The 19,906-nt window shown below is 57.5% G+C and overlaps 1 protein-coding gene across 1 annotated transcript; it reads left to right on the top strand.

The window, feature by feature from the left end:
* Window positions 1-10,800: 10,800 nt before the first annotated feature.
* On the top strand, window positions 10,801-12,594 carry Jund (JunD proto-oncogene, AP-1 transcription factor subunit). Its single transcript, XM_026389788.2, has one exon. It carries the CDS (start codon window positions 10,882-10,884, stop codon window positions 11,920-11,922), a length of 1,041 nt encoding a protein of 346 aa, XP_026245573.1. The 5' UTR covers window positions 10,801-10,881; the 3' UTR covers window positions 11,923-12,594.
* Window positions 12,595-19,906: the final 7,312 nt, after the last annotated feature.

Raw genomic sequence — 19,906 nt, forward strand, 5'->3', positions numbered from 1 at the left:
TCTGAGACCCCAGAAGTCTTTTTGGGGAGAGAAGGCCTGGCCTCAGTGACCTTGTCCAGGGAGACCTGTACTGCTCAAGAGTTCTTCCTTAAGCATTGAAAAATAGTACCAGGTCCAGTGTCCCTCACCTGTGATCCCAGGGCGCAGGAGGCTGAGCAGGAGGATCGAGGGTTCAAAGCCAGCCTCAGCCACTTATTAAAGCCCTAAGCAACTCAGTGAGACCCTGTCTCAAAAAAAATAATAAGAAGGCTGAGGATGCGGTCAGTGGGCTAGTGACCTGGGTTTGATCCCCAGTACAAAAAAAAAAAAAAAAAGAAAAATGTTCTGTTTGTATTCCCAAGATGACCTGAAGCAGGTCCCCAGCTGGACTGATCTCCACCCCTTTGCCCACCCACTGACCATGAGACCCCACGTAGATCGGGGTCCTTTCCTTCCCCTGGGTGGGTGGACAGTCCCCTCCATGACTTCCAATGGCCTCACCATCATCAACCTCCTGGTCACACTCAGTAGCCCCTGTGGCCTCAAAGAGTGGCCAACCACAAGCACTTCAGCTTCCTGGAGACCAGAAGGAGGTGAGGCAGGGGCCAGGGCTAGGGTCTTTCTGCCTTTCAGCCCATCAGTGGGGACCCAGGGTCTCAGTCCTCTGAGGCCACCGGCTGGAGAGTGCGGCAGGTGCAGACCCAGGAGCAGGTGCCCCAAGCTGTGGTGGAAAGGCAGCAAGTGGTGGTGACAGAGGAAGCCGGTGGCAGGTGCCCCAAGACGGCCTCCCTTCTCACTCCTCCCTGGGCAGGTGACAGAGCCAGGTCCCTGAACCCACACATTTCACGCTTTTTTCCCCTCCCTTTGGTACCAGGGATGGAACCCAGGGGCACTCAGCCACTGAGCCACACCCCCAGCCCTTTTTTATATTATTTAGAGAGAGTCTCACTGAGTTGCTGAGGCTGGCCTTGAGTTCGAGATCCTCCTGCCTCAGCCTCTGGAGCCGCTGGATCCCAGGTGCAGGAATGCACCTCCCTTCTCCCAGTACTGGGGACTGAGCCCAAGGGTGCTCTTCCCCCAGCTCCATCCCCAGCCATTGTTATGTTGTTTTTACCTGAGGACAGGGTCTGGCTAGTTGCCTTAGCCTCTCCGGTTGCTGGGTTTACAGGTGTGTGCCACCGTGGCAAGATTTCCTTAGTTTTAATCTCAAATGTAATGTTCCTGTTTGTAAAAACCGAAGTTAAGAGTCTCAACATGAAATTAGCTTTTTTTTTTTTTTTTTTTTGGTGCTGGGGAGGGAACTTAGCAAGCACGCTACCATGGAGCCACACCCCAAGCCTCCAATTTTTCGACACTTTTGGGTTCCAGCCACACTATAGCATGGGCCAGGGCTCCATTCCTCCTTCTTTGAACCCAGGGGCATTTTGCCATGGAGCCACATCCCCAGCCCTGTCTTAGTTCTTAGTTTTGAGACAGCCGTGCGCCACGGTGCCCGGTTTCATTCCTCCTTGTGGCTGAACTATATTCTGTTACAAGGACAGGCCACAGTTTTGCCTTTCGTTTTTACGGTGCTGGGGATGGAACCCAGGGCCTCGCACCCACAAGGCAAGCGCTGTGCCACTGTGCTGCCCCCCAGCCCCAGATCACGTGTGTTTACCCTTCATTTGCTGAGGGACAGTTCAGGCTGTTTGGATGGGAGTGTACGTTGAGGGTTAGGTGCAGTTCAAGCGCTTAATCCCCACCCCCAGCTCTAAAGTCATACACTATGAAATGCTCATTTGCACAGTTTTTCTTTGGGGAAATAAGGGTACAAGCCAAAAAGGAAACAGGCCATCTCCTAGGCTTTTATACTCTAAAGATGGAGTAGAGACAGAAAATAGGGAAAGCAAGAATGAAATACCATAAATGCCAGGTGAAGAACCAAAGGATCTTCCAGGCAGTGGGACGTGCAAAGGCCCTGAGGTAGGCAGAAGCTGATGTGGCTGGAAGTAGGACAAGTTGGGGGGAGGGGGAGGAGAGGGACAGATGGGGCCTGCAGGCTGTGGAAAAGAATCTAAGATGTACTCTGAGGTGGGGAAAGAGGGAGACTGAGACTCAGGAAGAGAGAGGGAGAGAGACTGGGAGCCCAAGGAAGAGATGGGGACTTAGCTTCTTGAGATCTGGGCCCCAATGGCCACGAAGGCTTCAGCCGCGTCTTGCAGCCCACCCCAGACCCCTCTGCGGTACTCTGACTTCACTAGCACAGGCCACCACCCTGCACCCAGAACAGTGTGGGCATACAGTAGGCACTCTATAGATGTTGGATGAAAGGGTAAACAGAGGGATGGACAGATGAGTGGATGTGGATGGACAAATGGACGGGCGGATGGGCTGGGCGGGTGGATGGATGAGCAGGTGGGTAGATGAATGGACGGTGGAGGAAGACTCGGTGCCGAGGTCGTGGCCCTGAGAAGCAGCATTTCCCACCCACCGTGCAGCAGGAGCCTGGTCAGGGGCCTGTGCAGTGATGGGTGGAGGGACAGCAAAGCCAGCCTCCGGGGGCCCAGCCCTCCACTGTAGCCTCACAAGATCTGGGTGGAGGCTGCGGGGCGGGCAGAGCAGGTGCTGCGCACAGGCCAGGCAGGGGCGGCCGGCGGGTACCAGATGCTGCTACTGCCTCTGCCGCTGAGTCAGTGTCACCATGGCAACTGGGCCTGCTGGGTGCTCCTGGGCACACCCCCTCACTGCAGCCACCACCACAGCCGCCTCCTGGCGGGGGCAGGGGAAGCAAGGACCTAGAGCTCTGGGCCCAGGTTCCCGGCAGCCTGGGGCCACATGCTGCCCTCCCACCCCCTCCGCAGCCCCTCCATCTCCTGGGAGTGGACAGGGTGGGGTCCCCAGATGAGGACAAGGTCTGCTTACTAGATATGAAGAAGCGGCTACAGTTGGGGGGCGAAGGGGAGAGGGGCCTCAGTAAGGAGCCACAGTAGGTGTGGAGAGGCAGGGGGGGGGGACACAGCTATCCCCAGACCTGAGCCTCCCCTGTCTCCTCTGGGGCATGGATGCTCATGGGGAAACTGAGGCAGGGAGGGAAACCGGGCTCCACCTGGGATGGCAAGGACTTGAACTTCCCTCTACCGGCTGTAGAGGATTGGGGTACCCCTGTGACCCCATCTCCTCTCCTCGCTGCTCACCTGACTGACTCCAGGACCCCTCCTTGATAATCCTCCAACACTTTGCAAATCCCTACTCCAGGGCCTTTGCACAAGCTCTTCCAGCTCCACAACCTGCTTCCCTCTGGTGTCTTCCAGGTACCCTCTCTGCTGACCTCAAGGACTCTCTGAATCCCCTCCCCAAACTCTTCCCCTCCCTCTCGGGGGATAGGGCAACCAGGCGGTGATGTGCCCGTGTCTGGCCCCTCCAACATGACCCAGAGCTGGAGGAACAGGGCAAGGACTTGGGGAGACCGATAGCTCCCTGGGCAGGGTTGACCCTCCATTGGGGCCACAAGACCCCATCAGACACCAGCAATCAGGGATCAAATCAGGCCAGGCGGCCAAGCCCCAGAGCTGGAGTCACCTCCAGGGCACCTGCCCCATGCCTCCAGGCCACACTGGGGCCTCCACCTCCCACTGACCATCTGGAGTCACCGAGTCCCCACCAGCCCTGGCGTGCTGCCCTGGCTAAGTCCCTTTACCTTGGCCATAGAGAAGTATTTATAGGGTCACCTCTTTTTGCTAAGGGGTGGTGTCATGTCCTCGGCCGAGGGCTGTGGTCCCTTCGCAAAACATGGATCTGGTTAAAAAACAATCATGTGTCTCATTTTGTTTGTGTCTTGGTCCGGGGATTGAATTCGGGCTTCATACATGCTAAGCAGAGGCTGGGTCACCCCTGAGCCCCAGCCCTCCCAGTCCTGTCCCCCGCTGGCCCTTGTCGCCTCTCACCTGCTTTCTCCTGGCACTCCGGGCCTCTCTTTCTCTGGCTCCTACAATTTTCCTCCCTCCTAGTCCCCCTCTCTCCTCCATCTCCTTCATTTCCTATCTCCTTATCTCCCCGGGTCACTAACTAGCTGTCCTATCTGGCTGTCACTGTGCTGTGGGGCTCCCATCAGGGGGTCTAGCTAGCCCAGCCCTGCAGAGCTCGGTGGGGCCTTGGCCTCGACCCTTCTGCTCATTTATCCCAGGTCTTGGCCGAGGGCCAGAAGGGCGCCCTGGGGGGGAAGGGGAAATTCCAGCGGCCCAAAGCCAGTCCCCTCCCCTGCTCAGAGTCCCCTCCAGGGCGCCGGCGGGAAAGGGGTTAACCAGGGAAGGGGTTAACTGCGCGCAGTCCCCTCCCCCCAGCCCTGCATTTAATTAGCAGCCCGGGCAGGGAGGGTGGGAGGAAGGGAGGGAGGGGGAGGCTGGAGGGGGAGGCGCGGGGAGGGGCGAGGCGGGGCGGAGGCCGCTGGAGGGGAGGGGGGGGAGGCGAGGCCGGGAGCCTGGAACCCACCCTGGATTCGAGTCTCGGCTGGCTGCTTCCCCCCACTTAAGCCTCTGCCACTCGGTTCTCTGCCATCCCCTCTCGGCGGCCGAGCGGAGCGCCGGCGGCTGGCGTCACTTGACCCCCCAGTTGTTCTGGGGAAACTGAGGCTCACGCAGCCTGGCCACTGGCCAGGACGCGGCTGGGGGCAAACGTTTATTTGGGCGGTTTTGCAGGGATGTGCCTGCGCACTGGAAAGCAAACCCCAAACCCACGTACCCGCCCCCACGGTCCTCCAGCCCCCGGAGCTGGGGGAACAGGAGGCGGCGGAGGGGACCAGGTGGCCTGCAGCCCGGGCTTGAGTACCAGTCAAGCAGGGCCCCTCCTGGTGCCTCGGGCTCCCCTCTGCGTGGCGCGCACGACAGCGCTGGAGGACACACTGCCCCCGACTCTCGCTGTGGGTCTCCTGCGCCGCGTGGGTTGCGGCCCCGAGGCCCAAACGTCCGCGTCTTCGCCGGGCCCTGACGTCGCGCTGACGCCACCAGCCCCCCTCCCCGCGGGGTCCGGCAGCCCAGAGTGGTTAACTCTTCCGCTGCCACACGAGACCCCCAGGGTCCTTTCTCCCTCCACTCCTCCCTGCCCGGAGAGGGTCCAGGCTGGGCCCCGACGTCGGAGTGTCCTGGGCGGACCTGGTGGACAGGCCCTTAGCCCGGGCTGTTCCCTTCGCCTGGAATGCGGCTCCAGTCCCAGGTCAAGCCCGTGTTTACTGGGCCCTGACCCCTCCGAGGCTGGGCGTGACCGCGTCTGGCTGGATCTCCCGGGCCCGGGGTGGGGCCCCTCCTCAGCCACTTGCTGTTTCAAGGTCAGTTTCTTCCCATTTTTCAGATGAGAACCAACAAAGTCCAGGGAACTTAGGGACGTCACCTAGAGAGGGGCCGAAAGCCCGGGCCCCAGCTCTGGCGGATCCCTGCCCCCACCCCATGCGGTGGCGGGGACTGTCTCGCTGCCGGGGAGAGGACCCCCGCAGGCCCCGCCCTGCCCCAGGGGAAGTGAGACTCGGGCCCTCCCCCGCATTCTCGCCACTTCCTCCCGGGGAGCGGCGGCGGCGGAGAGGGAGGAGGGGGTGACGGCCTGGGAGTTCAGGGAACCTGCCTTGGGTCGGGGACGGGGTCCCTCCATGATGACCATATATTTGGTAGAAGACTGGCACTAGATGCCCCACGCGCTTGGGCTGACGGATGGCAAATCTGCTTCTTCCTTGAGACCCTTCTTAAGCGACCTGTTGTCTGTTTGGATTCCTCGGTGTCCTCCCAGCTGGGTCCCAGAGCCTTCCACCCTATCTTCCCCTTCTGCTCTCCCGCGCCTACGCCACCGCTGGGATGCATCCCTGTCCTGCTGCCATGGTCTTCCCTGGGCCGGGGTAGAGGGGACTGGATTCCTCTGCGCTCCAGAGATTGAAGGCACACTTTGCTCAGAGCCTCAGTTTCTCTGCTGGGGACAAACGTCCCTCCAAGGGAACAATGTCTGGAAGACGGTTCCCAGTTTGACAGCAGGGATACACTTGCTCATCCGTTCATTCATTCCCTCCTGCTGCTGGGTGCCGGCCTGTTACCTCCTCCTTCATTCACTCTGTACACTCACAAACCACAGGTTGTCTGGGAAGGACTCAGTGGCTCACAGATATGTGGGTGGGGACAGCCCCAAGACCAGAGGTGGGATCTTCCATTTTACTAAGCTAACCTGAATCCTCCCCAGAGAGGCCCGGCAAGGTCCCCAGAGGCAGCAGCCTGTCACTTCAGTCTCAGCTGGAAAGGGGTCTGCACCTCTCTGAGCCATCCATAGGAGCCTGCGCAGTGACGCAGGCCAGGCCCACGGTAGTAGATCACCAGAGTGCTCCCCCAACTCCTGAGTTCCAATGTCAACTAGTCAGACACTGTGAGGACCTCGGGTGTGCTGGGGCCACTGAGCAGGCCTCTCTGGCTATGTTCTCACCTTCCTGGACGGCCTGCCTCCTTGAATGCCACTCAGACAGCCAGGCCTAGGCCCAAGTGTCCCTGGGACAGAATGCCGGGGCTCCTCGGTTTGTTTTTTTTCAGCTTCCTTCTATTTATGGCAAGAGAAAACGATTTTCCATTCCTGGTGGTGACACGAAGATCCCCTTTTGAAATATATTGAAATAGAAACAGAAAAGGGGGTAGAGAGTGACATGGCCCTAAAGGGTGCTTCTTGGCTATGACTTACTTCCTGTAACTCCCCCCTCAGCTCTAGGAGGGCTGGGGGCTGAAGAGCTGGGCCCAGCATGCCCAGCGCAGGCGCACCAGGGACTGTCCAATGAGCCAACCATGATGCCCCCAACCCAAATCCAAGCGCCTCCTCAAGGTGATCTAGTAACAGTGGATTCCTGATCTTCTGACCAACACCTACACACACCTGCTGGACCCCAACATCTGAACCTGTGAAAGGACCTAACTCCACTGGTGCATACAGCAGGTGCACATTCAGTGCACGCTGGGGGAATGCAGGCACTGCTCCTAGGAGCTCTTTCCTTCAGGTGCTAGAGACCTAAGGCTGGAGTCCTTCAGTCCCTTCACAAACACTGATCTGCGCCACTCCTTGAGACCTTTGAGGAGGCTGGGGGCACCAGTCTCAGGGACAACTGGACTCTGTTGTCATCAATGCGGGATGTGCCAGGTTCAATCAATGTCCAGGGGCCTGTTGCGCCCGCTGCCTTATTTGTAATATGGCCTTCTGAGGCTGAAGGAGCCGGTGCCACCCAAAGGACAGAAGCTGGGTCCCCTCCATAGGGCTAGTCAAACACCTGCACAGGGACGGGACAGGACGGCGGTTGCGGCTCCAGGGGAGGGCGGAAGCGGGGCAGTGGCGAGGGGGGAGCCGCAGCCCTCCGCGGTAACCTGATCCTCAGGAATGCGCCGAGGCCAGACGCGCCCCCAGCCCCAGGCCGCGGCCCCTCCCCCAGCCACCCCGCGGGATCCTGCCACCTGGGGGACTGTTCTCCGCCCCCAAGCCCTGCCCCCACTAGCCAGTTTGTTTTCAGGGCAGAGTTACCCTGTCCCAGCCCTGCAGGGTCCTGAGCTCTGGGGGACCATCCCCAGCAAGCCCCGCCCCCAGGAGGCCCCCTCGCCTTATCCCCCTTCTGCTCCTCTAACTCCTATTCTTTCCTCTCCCGGGGACTTTCTGTTTTATCAAGTCGATGGTAGGTCCCTGGGTGTTGAATAAAGACTGAAAATTCAGCCCAGTGGCAGATCACTCTAAACCAGAAAGTCGGTGTCTTAGTACTGGGCGGCGCAGAGGTCAGAACCTGGGCTGGCCAGACAGAAGGGGGAGGGCACATCAGACTCAGTGTCTGGAAGGCCAGGTCCCTCTCCAGCCCTGGCTGGGGGAGCCCAGGCAGGTCAGGTCGCCAGTCCTCCGCAGGCACTGCTCTGGGAAATCCGATTAAAATCTCACGATTTGCTGGGAAGATAAAAGTGAAAATATGGAGTCCAGGGCTGAGCCTGGTTAATGTCCCTTCCTCCAGCCTCATCTGGGACCCCACTGATTTTGGGACAAATACCACTTGGTGTTTGGTGAAAGCCTCACCATCTCTTTTCCACTTTGGCTCTGTGGCTGCCAATTTAATCCAGACTTGCTGCCCCCCAGCTCTCCATCAATGCGAAATGCTGGTCCTTGCCCCAGGGCCTTTGCACTTGCTGAACCTACTGCCTGGGACACTGATTTCCCCATTACTTGGTTATTTGCTCCAACTTCTCTTTCAGCATCATCTTCTAGGGTGCCCCTCACACACTAACACACTCTAAGACATCCTCTGCTTTACCAACGAGGCCACCATTTATTCTCCCAAAGGCTGCACTTATATTCCTGTTAGTCTGGGTGAGTGGAGGGTATGGAGGTTTGTCTCAATGTGTGTCCAAGCCAGTGCATGTGGAATAAGTGAGTTATCCCTAGTTCACTGCATGGATTAAGCGCACTCCCACCTTGTCTCAGGAAATCCCTGTCTCTGAGGGACCCCCAGTCTGGGAGGACTAAAGCTGGACAAGATAGCTGTTCCTCAACTTTATGGGATCAAGTTTGGGACAAATGGAGGGATGAGAATGGAATATCTTGGAGGACTCCCTAGCTGGGAGGAAGAAGAGGGCAGGGAAGGGGATTGGGCAGAGGGAACAGCAACTCAGGCAGAGGAACCCACAGAGGGGGGATAGACAGGCTGGCTGCCCAGGGCAGTTCTCTATACTGAGGCCGCGACCTCCCCTCTCCCTGTCTGGGAAAGACAAGGTTTGCTGCAGAGAGAGGACGGGTTTAGGGTTTAGCCAACCTTAGGGAGTCTAAGGGGACTCCTAGGAGGCATGATTAGGAAAGGCTTCTTGAGAGGAGGCAGTGGAGGTAGGTTTTGAAGGCTGAGTAGGAAGGAGTTTGCCAAGAAGCTCTGTAAGGGCAGTCCAAGCTGAGAGATCACAAAACCAAATGACTGCAGTTCAGTTTGGCCAAGTAATAATGAAGCAAAACAGTTATTGAATCCTTACTATTTCTTCAAATCCTCCCTAAAAAACAGTCCATGTGGTAAGTAAGCTTATTCACTCCTTTTTCTTAAGGCTGGAACCGAGGCTCACCAAGACAACACTTTGGCCTATGAAGGCCTACTTGCCTTGAGAAGGGTCACTTGGCCCAGGCTGGCTTGGCCCACAGTTCATCCCCCCACCTGCCAAGGTCAGGACTACACCTCCTTGCCTCCTACTCAATCCAGACTCTTAGAGAAACACCACCGTCTCTTTCAATCTAGTCCCACTACCAGAGGCTCAGACTGAGGCCCCTGGACAGGGATGTCTGGAGGCCAGGGGCAGGGGCTGGGTCTCCTTTCACTGGGGGTCACAGCCTCTCGGGGGAGGTTCGGGGAAGCACAGCAATCCTATCTGAGAGGTCCTGGAGGGGATGTCTGGCCATCTCTTCATTCTGGATGATTTCAAGGCTACAATGGGAATAAAGGGGAGGGGGATTCCCTGAGGACACACATTTGCAGGAGGAGGGGTGGTAGGGGTGTGATCAGGGAGAGGCCACCAGCACCGAAGTTTGTAAAGAACCTGAGGTGGGAAGGGGCTGGGCCCAGCAACTGGGAGATACAGAGAGGGCTGGAGGGGCTGAGGGGTGGGCGGGGAGCCTGAGGGATTGTGTGAACTGCAAGTTTGTCAGATCCAGATGTTTCCAGGATATCTGGAGCATAGGTGGGGCCGTCCTTCCCACCTCCCCTACAGCCCTTTTCCCAGGGAGCCTTAATGGTGGCCCATTAAGCCCTAACAGCCATGATCTACTAATAAGCAGGTAATAATTACTAGCTGGGATTCCTGCCTCATCAGCTCAGCCTCTGGAGTCGGGAAACCTGCCCAAGGACCCACATCAGGCCCTGGCAGACTCAAGGTTAAAAACGTGGGCGGCTGAGGGAAGCAGGAGCCCTGGTGCCCGGACTCCCAGGTTCCAGGACTCTGCTGGCGGAGAAACACTCCGGACGGGGTCACAGCCCAGGCCCTGCCATGATTCCTAACTACCTCTGGGCTGGCAGGTCACTCCCACCTTGCTGAGCCTCAGCTTGCCACCTGTAGAGGCAAGAAGTCCGACTTATCTACTGATTCCACGAAGTGGAAAAAATAAATAAATAAGGTCGGAAGCACTTCCAGAAACTTCTGGCTACCCTCCTCTTCCCTTCCCCATCTTTCCGGGGGTGGGGTGGGGGGAACAGCCGGTGTGGACGGAATGAAGAAAAGGACCTGCCCCCACCCGCAGTAAGCCCCCAGCCCGCTCTAAACCTCTCCAGAAGGAAGGAAAGGCCGTGGGCGCAGTGAGCTGGAGGCGCCAAGGACTTATTTATCCACCGGGATCCCATCCCCCTCCGGTCCCAGGAGGCCGGTACCACCCCCGCCTCCGCCTGGCTGGGGCCCCACGCGCGGACGCGGGGCGGGGCCTCGGAGAGGGCGGGGGCCCCGCGGGCTGGTGTCTGCTGGCCGGGCCCATCACGCCACCCGGGACGTGCCTTGGCGGGAGGCGGCGCTGGGGGCATCGGTCGTACACAGGGCTCCCAGGGCGGGGTGACCGGGCCTGAGCGTGCGGCCCGCCCCCATGACGTCAACCCACAAGGCAGCGCGCTGTTATGCCGTTTACCGCGCGTCGCCGGGACAACGGCGGCCGGGGTGGTGCAGACACCTTGACCCCGCCCCTTAATGCAAATGAGCGACGTCACCCGTACCCAATGGCGAGCAGGGGCGGTGAGCTCATCGCGCCGGGCCGAGGCTATAAGGGGGCGCCCAAACGGCGCGGCGCAGGAGCCGCCGCCAGCGGAGGGCCGGGCGCAGCGGCCTCGGCCGGGGCGGGCGCAGGGCCGAGCGGACGGGGGGGCGCGGGCCCCCCGGGAGGCCGCGGCCACTCCCCCCCGGGCCGGCGCGGCGGGGGAGGCGGAGGATGGAAACACCCTTCTACGGCGATGAGGCGCTGAGCGGCCTGGGCGGCGGCGCCAGTAGCAGCGGCGGCAACTTCGCGTCCCCGGGCCGCTTGTTCCCCGGGGCGCCCCCGACGGCGGCGGCCGGCAGCATGATGAAGAAGGACGCGCTGACGCTGAGCCTGAGCGAGCAGGTGGCGGCGGCGCTCAAGCCGGCGGCGGCGCCACCTCCGGCCCCCTTGCGCGCAGACGGCGCCCCCAGCGCGGCGCCCCCCGACGGCCTGCTATCGTCGCCCGACCTGGGGCTGCTCAAGCTCGCCTCTCCTGAGCTCGAGCGCCTCATCATCCAGTCCAACGGGCTGGTCACCACCACGCCGACGAGCACGCAGTTCCTCTACCCCAAGGTGGCGGCCAGCGAGGAGCAGGAGTTCGCCGAGGGCTTTGTCAAGGCCTTGGAGGATTTGCACAAGCAGAACCAGCTTGGCGCGGGTGCGGCCGCCGCTGCTGCGGCCGCCGCAGGAGGACCCTCTGGCACGGCATCGGGCGCCGCACCCCCAGGCGAGCTGGCCCCGGCCGCGGCCGCGCCGGAGGCACCCGTCTACGCGAACCTGAGCAGCTACGCGGGGGGCGCCGGGGGTGCCGGGGGCGCTGCGACGGTCGCCTTCGCCGCGGAGCCCGTTCCCTTCCCACCGCCGCCGCCCCCCGGCGCACTGGGGCCGCCGCGTCTGGCCGCGCTCAAGGACGAGCCACAGACGGTGCCCGACGTGCCAAGCTTTGGCGAGAGCCCGCCGCTGTCGCCCATCGACATGGACACGCAGGAGCGTATCAAGGCGGAGCGCAAGCGGCTGCGCAACCGCATCGCAGCCTCCAAGTGCCGCAAGCGCAAGCTGGAGCGCATCTCGCGCCTGGAGGAAAAAGTGAAGACGCTCAAGAGCCAGAACACGGAGCTGGCGTCCACCGCGAGCCTGCTGCGCGAGCAGGTGGCGCAGCTCAAGCAGAAAGTCCTCAGCCACGTCAACAGCGGCTGCCAGCTGCTGCCCCAGCACCAGGTGCCCGCGTACTGAGCCCGTGCACGGGGCGCATGCGCGGCCCCCCTCCTTGAGGGACGGGCTCGCGGGGGGGGGGCGTGGGCGCCCCGGACTTGGAGAGGGTGCGGCCCTGGCGACCCCCCTCCCCCAGGGTGCCCAGGACTTGGAGAGGACGCTGTCCCCGGGGGTGCCCAGAACTCGGAGAGGGCGCCCTGGACTTCGACAAGCTGGACCCCCTGCTCCTTGGGGGGGCGAGCGCATGACCCCCCCCTCGAGCTGCCTCTGTTCCCCGCGCGGCCGCCCCGTGTTGCACAAACCCGCGCCCCGGCAGCCCCTTCGTACACAGCGCTGCGGAAGGGGGCTCCGTGGGGCGCAGCCTCCAGCCTGCCTTTTCTTTTACTTTTTTTTTTTTTTTTTTTGCCTTTGGAAGAGAGAAGAACAGAGTGTTCGATTCTGCCCTATTTATGTTTCTACTCGGGAACAAACGGTTGTGTGTGCGTGTGTGTTTCCTTGTGTTGGTTTTTTAAAGAAATGGGAAGAAGAAAAAAAATACTACTCCTTTTCCTCGCTCTCGATACCCTCTTCTGTCCTTCCGACACCCCCGTGCCCTTTTTGTTCTTTTGTTTTTGTTTTGCTACGAGTCCACATTCCTGTTTGTAATCCTTCGTTCGCCCGGTTTTCTGTTTTCAGTAAAGTCTCGTTACGCCAGCTCCGATGTCCGCCTCCTTCTTCCCCCGCCGGGGCCTGAGGGGCTGGGCGGAGCCTGGCCTGCTCCCCTCCCCCCCACCTCCTGGCTCCTCCCCTAGTGGGAGGGCGCGGGGAGTGGCTCTGGGAGGGGCCTGCACATCTGGCGCGCAGCTAGCGCCACCTAGGCGCAGTGGGGCAGGCAGATGTCGGGTTGGGGGGGAACATCCAGCTTTTCTGTTTGGTCAGATCCTTTGCCTTCTGGAGAGGAAAGCTTGGGTGGTGGGTCTTTCCGGTCCAAGATGAGAGGAGGAAACAGATGTTTAACCTTGTGGGCCTCTTTCCCTGTCTGTGAAATGGGCAGAACAATTGAAGATCTTGGTCCCTGAAAATGTGAGGCTTATGAGTTCAGCTGCACGCAGTGCTGGGCTCGCGGTTGGTGCTCAGGGTAGAGGTTGATCATCCCTTGTTGGAAGGGGTGGGGCAGGGAGCTCTGAGGGCTCCATATCAGGAAGAAGGTGGTTGGAGCAGCACTGACCTAGAGGTGTGGTCACATGGACTTAAAAGCCAGGAGTTGGCAAATATTTTCCCTAAACATGACCTCCTCCCAACATTCTATTCTCATTTTGAGGGAACTTAAGGTTCAGAGAAGTTGAACAAGTGGAGACATCACAGTGTGTAGAGGACTGTGCAGGGACATTTGGACCCTGGGCTCCACCTCCAGAGACTTGAACCCAGGCTGCCCACTTCCCCTGCCAGTTTTGGCCTTTGATCTTAAAACCCTGTGCCTTGGGCTTATGACTGGAGCCAGGTGGAGTTGGTGCAGATGTACCCAGCCAGACCTGCTGGGGAAGGTCATTTTGCCCATTTTAGATGAATTGAGTACAAAGAAGGGCCTTTGGCCATCAAGAGTAGGGCCCTTTCTGACTCCAGGTCCCGTCCCTGTCCCCCCCCTCCCCCATTTTGCAAGGCTTCAGGAACTGTTCAGGGCTGTTTTTAACCACGTGACCTTGCCTTGTGCCAAGGTCAGGCAGATGTTTCAAGATGAGGGTACTCATTGATGCTGAGGTGGGGGAGCCTGTCAACACAGGAGATTTGGGGGGACAGAGTGTCACTCTTTGAGAGACCAAGTGCTGACTTAGGTACACAGTTGGGTGGCCTCAGCCCTGTCCCTGCCCTCACATCTCTGCTGTGAGATGGGTGTGTTCCAGGTGCATCTCCCAGGTGGGCGAGCCAGGTGCTTGGGGAGCAGTGGACAATGGTGGTAAAGAGGACCCTTGCAGCCCCAACTTCTAGGGAAGGGGCGGCCCAAGGAGGTTTGGGGATTCTGGGACTCTGCAGCCCCCGCCTGGGTGCATACCAGTGGTGATCTGAAGAGGAGCCAACAAGCTCCAGCCTTGACGGGCGTGAGGGACTTTTCTCTCTCTTGCTTGCAGTGGTGGCTCAGGCCGGGGTCCCTGCCTGCCCGGTGGCCTTCCACCCCAGCCCTGCAGGCTTGTTTTGTTGTGGGGTGCTTATCAAAACCCCAGACTTGGCCCCCAACTTGAAAACTTTGGAGGCAAAAAAATCCTTGACCACCTAGTTCCTGCAGGAGTCCGTGTCCCCCCCAGGGACCTTCCACCCAAACTCTCAGTGTCCTTTCCTCTGCCCGCAGGGCCTCTGCTGGGCTGCCTGTCTGGGGTCTTCCCCAACCACTCTGCCTCCCAGCTTCCCACCCCCTGGCTGGGCCAGCGCCCTACTAGCTCCTAAGGGGCCCGTGTTCCGCCATCCCTGTCCTGACTACTCAAGGCTGTTTCTTGGGCACATGTAGGGTCTCCTGTCACTGCTGAAACAGATGAAGGATGCTAAATCCTGTCCAACTGCCAAGTCCCTTATTTTGCTCCAAGTTACAGCCACAGTGTGGAGAAGACTTGGGAGGGGGTCTGAGGGGGCGAGGCTGGGCACCCCTTTTGCTTTTGTGCCCCCGCCCCCCCTGCCCCGTGGCTCCTAAGGGAGGCCATGCTGTGTGGCTTTGGCTGTTGCCTGCTGTTCTGAAGCCAAGGTGTGTGTCAGCCTTGGCTTGGCCAGCTGTGACTCACCCTGGGCCTTGGCCCAGCCCCGGGAGGTGACCCAAGGCATTGGCCTCACTTCCCCCACCAGGGCTGCAGCTCAGGGTTGGTGCCCACTTTTGCTCTACGGGAATCCCAAGAGGACTCAGGTTTGGCTGCACCCAAAGGAGCCCTCAGACTTGGAGCTAGGCCCAGCTGCCAGCCAAGCCTTCTAGGCTGTAGGTCAGAGCTCATTCCTCCCTAGCTCTGAACCCTGCCCTGGCTCCCTGGTGCCTTCTCAATAAAACTCAAACTCTTGAACTTCTTTTGACACTCTGCCCCCCCCCCCCCCAATCTCGTGTGTCCTATCCAGCTCCTGCAGATCTCTCACCCCCTCTTCCTCCAGCCACACCAGCCTTCTCCAGGGCCCCTAGTCATTGCCCAGCTCCTTCCAGCCTCAGGGCCTTTGCTCAGGCTGTGCCCTCTACCTGGGACACCCTTTGCCCAGCTCTCCCCGGGTTCTTTCCAAGTTCCTTCTCTTTTCCAGCTCAGGTTCCTGACTGGCCCATCCCATCCTGTTTGATTTCTTTCTACCTAACAGTTTTCTTTTTGTTTTGTTTTTTGGTGAGCAAAAAGAACGGGACTTATTCAAATGAGAAGAAAAGAGAAAGTGCTCCTGTGGGGAAGAGGGTTCCCCTAGGGGTCCCCCACCTAACAGTCTTGCTTCGGTACCAGGGATTTAACCCAGGGGCACTTTACCACTGAGCCACATCCCCAGCCCTTATTATTTTATTTTTTTAGTTTTGAGACAGGGTTGTTGCTAAATCTCAAACTTGAGATCCTCTTGCCTCAGGCTCCTGAGTCGCTGAGATTACAGACATGCACCTGGCTCCAACCTAATGGTTTTAAACCCCCAAATTATTTGTGTTGTTTTTTATATCCCTAAAGCAAGGGGCTGTTTCCAGCATACAGTAGGTGCTCAGCAAATGCCCAAGGGCCAAAAGACTGAATCTGCCTCTGGATACATGGATGGGGAGATTCCTGGGGTCCCCTCTGTGCTCAGAGCCTTGACTTTCTCCCCAGGAGGAGTAAGTGATAGGTAGCAACCACCATGACCTTTAGCCCTGGCCCACATCCTGCCCCCCAACCTGGTTCTGCCTTCTAGAACCCTCTCCCAGCAAGGGCTGGTAGGGATTGGCTGGGACTGGGCTGTGAGTCACAAAGCTGCCATGGCACCAGGGTCCCAAGGCTGGCCATTCGGGCTGGTGGGTTCAGCTTCGGGGGCACGTGAGTGGGGCTGGAGAGAGGGGCTCTGTGGGGGGGGTACACAGGGGACCCTGCTGTCCTCCGCTAGCCCCAGTGCCTCCTACCCCAGCCTGCTCTGGGCTTCTCTTGAGTGGTAGGTCGGCCACTTGGCAACCCCAAAGCCTTGACGGTGGCTTCATCTGCCCCGGGGGGGCGCGTCCTGAAGAGCCTGCTGTGTCCCTGGGGACCGAGGGACGGTGGTCTGAGCTCACTTCAGATGGGGGGACGGAGGCTCAGAGGGGTTTACTCCCTGTTGCTGAACCAGACTCCGAGTCTGTGTCCTGGGGGACCCTGTTCCCTGCCCGCGCCGTCCTGTTTCTCTCCCTCTCATCTGGTCACTCACTGGTCGGTCACAGGGTTCATGAAACCTCTGACCCTAGAATGGACCCCGAGGGATTCTGGGACAGCTGTTTTCAAGTTCTACAGCTGGGGCTGCCCTCATTCACCCAGCCACCCACCCAGCCGCCCATTCATTGAGTCATTCATAAAGCATCTCCTGAGCACCTACTGTATGCACTCTTCTATGGGATGTGGTTAAATACGGCAAAACTTAAAACAGTTGTCGCCACCCTGAGCAGCCCCTAGTCTAGTGGGAGAAAAGTCACAACAGAAAGCAGCAAGATAGGGGCTGGGGACGTAGCTCCGCAGGTAGAGAGCTTGCCTCACATGCACAAGGCCCTGGGTTCCGTCCCCAGCTCCGAAATGCGGCCACGATTGAGCCAACTCCAGGGGAGCCGGGAGAGCCGGGAGATGAGGATGCCCCACACCTGGTCCTTGGGCCAGTTTCCGCCCCACACCCGAGTTCCCAGCATCTGAGCCCTGCCTTCCCTTTGCAGGGGGGTCTTAAACCCAGCAGCTACAACCGCAGTAGCTTATTGTGATTCCATTACCCGCCCCTCCCAACATGCCGGGCGGGGGTCTTCTGATCACCCTGCAGGAGGGCAAGGGAGACCTGTGGAGGGGCTGCTTTGGTTCTAGAGCAGAGTCCGAGAGCCCACTTCCTACCCCAGGCTGCTTTGTGCTGAGGCCAGGTGGGTCACAAGGGGGCAGGGTTCGCCTTCCTAGGCAAAGAGCTGGGGACTGTGTTCTGTCCCACCAACACTGCTCACAGGACAGTCTAGACTTGAAGACTCAGTGAGCCAGAGGTGGTTCTTCTGGGGACCCCCTGATGTGACCACAGGCAGGTGACCTTACCTCTCTGAGCCTCCATTTCTCAGTGTGGAAATATCAGTGAAGCCTGAGGGGTTGACAGTGTCTTGGATTATCCATGTCTTTTTTTTTTTTTTTTTTTTTTAGTTGTAGTTGGTCACAACACCTTTATTTCACTTGTTTATTTTTGTATGTGGTGCTGAGGATCGAACCCAGGGTCTGGCACGTGCGAGGCGAACGTCCACAACCCCAGCCCCATTATCCATGTCTTGACTTTTTTTTTTTGTTGTTTTGTTTTTTGGAACTGGTATTGAACTCAGGGGCATTTGGCCACTGAGCCACATCCCCAGCCCTATTTTCCCTATTTTGTATTTTATTTAGAGACAGGGTCTTACTGAGGCTCTTGCTGAGGCTGGCTTTGAACTCGTGGTCCTCCTGCCTCAACCTCCGGAGCATGCGCACCATGATGCCCAGTGTGTGTGTCGGGGTTTGTTGTTGTTGTTATTGTTGTTGTTGCGTGGTGTTTTTTTTTTGGTACTGGGGATTGAGTCCAGAGCCTCATGCGTGATTGGCAGGTCCTCTACCCCTACTACTGAACTACAGCATCAGCCTATTTATTCAACTATTTTTATGTTCCCCCCTTTTTTTCTGGGACTCAAATTATACGTGTATTAGGCCTTTTAATATTGTTCACAGGTCCCTGAGGCTGGTGTGTGGCCCTTTTCCTCTGTGTTCTTCAGATTGGTTAATTTCTAGCTCTCTGTACTCAAGCTCACTGACTCATCTGTCATCTGTACTTGACCGTTTGGCCTACAAGTGAATTTTAAATTTTTCAGATATTGTCTTTTATTCAATTTCAGAATCTCCATCTCTTCACTCATTATGAGCTCTTTTTTTTTTCCCCCCAGGGATTGAACTTTGAACTCAGGGGCCCTTGTCCACTGAGTCACCTCCCCAGCCCTATTTAGTATTTTATTTAGAGACAGGGTCTCACTGAGTTGCTTAGGGCCTTGCTTTTGCTGAGGCTGGCTTTGAACTCGCAATCCTCCTGCCTCAGCCTCCTGAGCCACTGGGATTGTAGGCGTGCGCCACCATGCCGGCTGTAAGCCTGATTTTAATTTAGTATACAGTTGGCTGTCCATATCTATGGGTTCTGGGTGTGTGTATTGAATCAACTGCTGATTGAATGTATTTAAATCTATACTGAATATGTCAGTGAATTTTTTGGTCCTTATTCTCTCAACAGTACAGTATAACGACTATTTATATAGCATTCCTGTTGTATTAGATATTCTCAGTCATCTAGAGAAGATTCAAAGTCTCTGGGAAGACTGCATAGGTTCCCTCAAATCCTAGCCAGTTTATAGATGGGACATAAGTGTGCGTGGATCTTGGTGTCCACGGGGGCCTGTGGAGACAGAGGTACAGCTGTAATTAGAGGAGTTGTTCTCCAATCCTTATCTGACCCCAGAATTTTCAGCACCTTGGTTTACACTTCTTCCTTCCTTTCTTTGTATTTTTGTGGTGCTGGGGTTGAACCCAGGGCCTTTGCATATGAGGGGAGCACTGTACCAGCTGAGCTCTGTCCCCAGCCCTCAAGCTGTTTCTTGGAGGGCAGCTCTGGTCTCAGTTTGGTTCTGTTATTCCTACCTGGGCTGCTTAGAAACTGCCCACCCACGTGTGGTTCAAAGGTCCTGTCGTGATCGTGGTGGTTTATTTTATTTTATATTTATTTTTTAGTTGTACTTGGACCCGATACCTTTATTTTATTTCTTTTTTTTTAATTTTTTAATATTTATTTTTTAGTTCTCGGCGGACACAACATCTTTGTTGGTATGTGGTGCTGAGGATCGAACCCGGGCCGCACGCATGCCAGGCGAGCGCGCTACCGCTTCAGCCACATCCCCAGCCCTTTATTTTATTTCTTTATTTTTATGTGGTGCTGAGGATCCAACCCTGGGGCCTCGCACGTGCAAGGCAAGCGCTCTACCGCTGAGCCACGGCCCCAGCCCCTGGTTTATTTTATTTTATGTGTGTATTTTTGAGATGGGTTTTGGCTGGGTTGCTCCGGCTGGTCTCAAACTCCTGGGCTCGAGCGATCCCCCTGTTTCAGTGTTCCAGGTCAATGGGACTTCAGGTGTGCTGGGGATGGAACCCAGGGCCTTGCGCATGCCAGGCAAGCGCCCTGCCACTGACCTACACTCCCACCCAGATGGAGGGCTTTTCATCAGACTTTTTGAAAACCTTTCTGTGAGGAACCAGTTGGTGTTCCCGTAGGCTAAGCTCCTAAAAGCAGGAGAAACTCCCCAAAATCTGCCCATGGACTCGGATGTCGCTCAGTCGGTAGAGTGCTTGCCATGCATGCACAGGGCCCTGGGTTCAATCCCCAGCGCCATTAAAAAAAAAAAAAAAAAAGCCTATGAGCCAGGCACGGTGGCACACACCTGTAATCCCCAGCATCTTGAAGGCTGAGGCAGGAAGATTGCAAGTTCAAGGCCAGCCTCAGCAATGATAAGATACTAAGCCACTCAGTGAGACCCTGTCTCTAAATAAAATACAAAACGGGGCTGGGGATGTGGCTCCGTGGTCGAGTGCCCCTGAGTTCAATCCCTGGTATCAAAAAATAATAAAAAAAAAGAATCTGCCTGATTGGGAGTAGGGTATACAGCTCAGTGGCCGAGCACTTGCCTACCATGCTTGAGGCCCTGGGTTCCATCCCTAACACACACACACACACACACACACCAAAAAAAAAAAAAAAAAAAAAATCATGGTGCCTATGATTTTGTGATTTGCATTTTCCATTTAAGACTGTGTAGTGATTATTACCTCAACAGCCCTTAAAATAATTTTAT

Source organism: Urocitellus parryii, chromosome 3, assembly GCF_045843805.1.
Source record: "Urocitellus parryii isolate mUroPar1 chromosome 3, mUroPar1.hap1, whole genome shotgun sequence".
Classification (NCBI taxonomy): domain Eukaryota; kingdom Metazoa; phylum Chordata; class Mammalia; order Rodentia; family Sciuridae; genus Urocitellus; species Urocitellus parryii.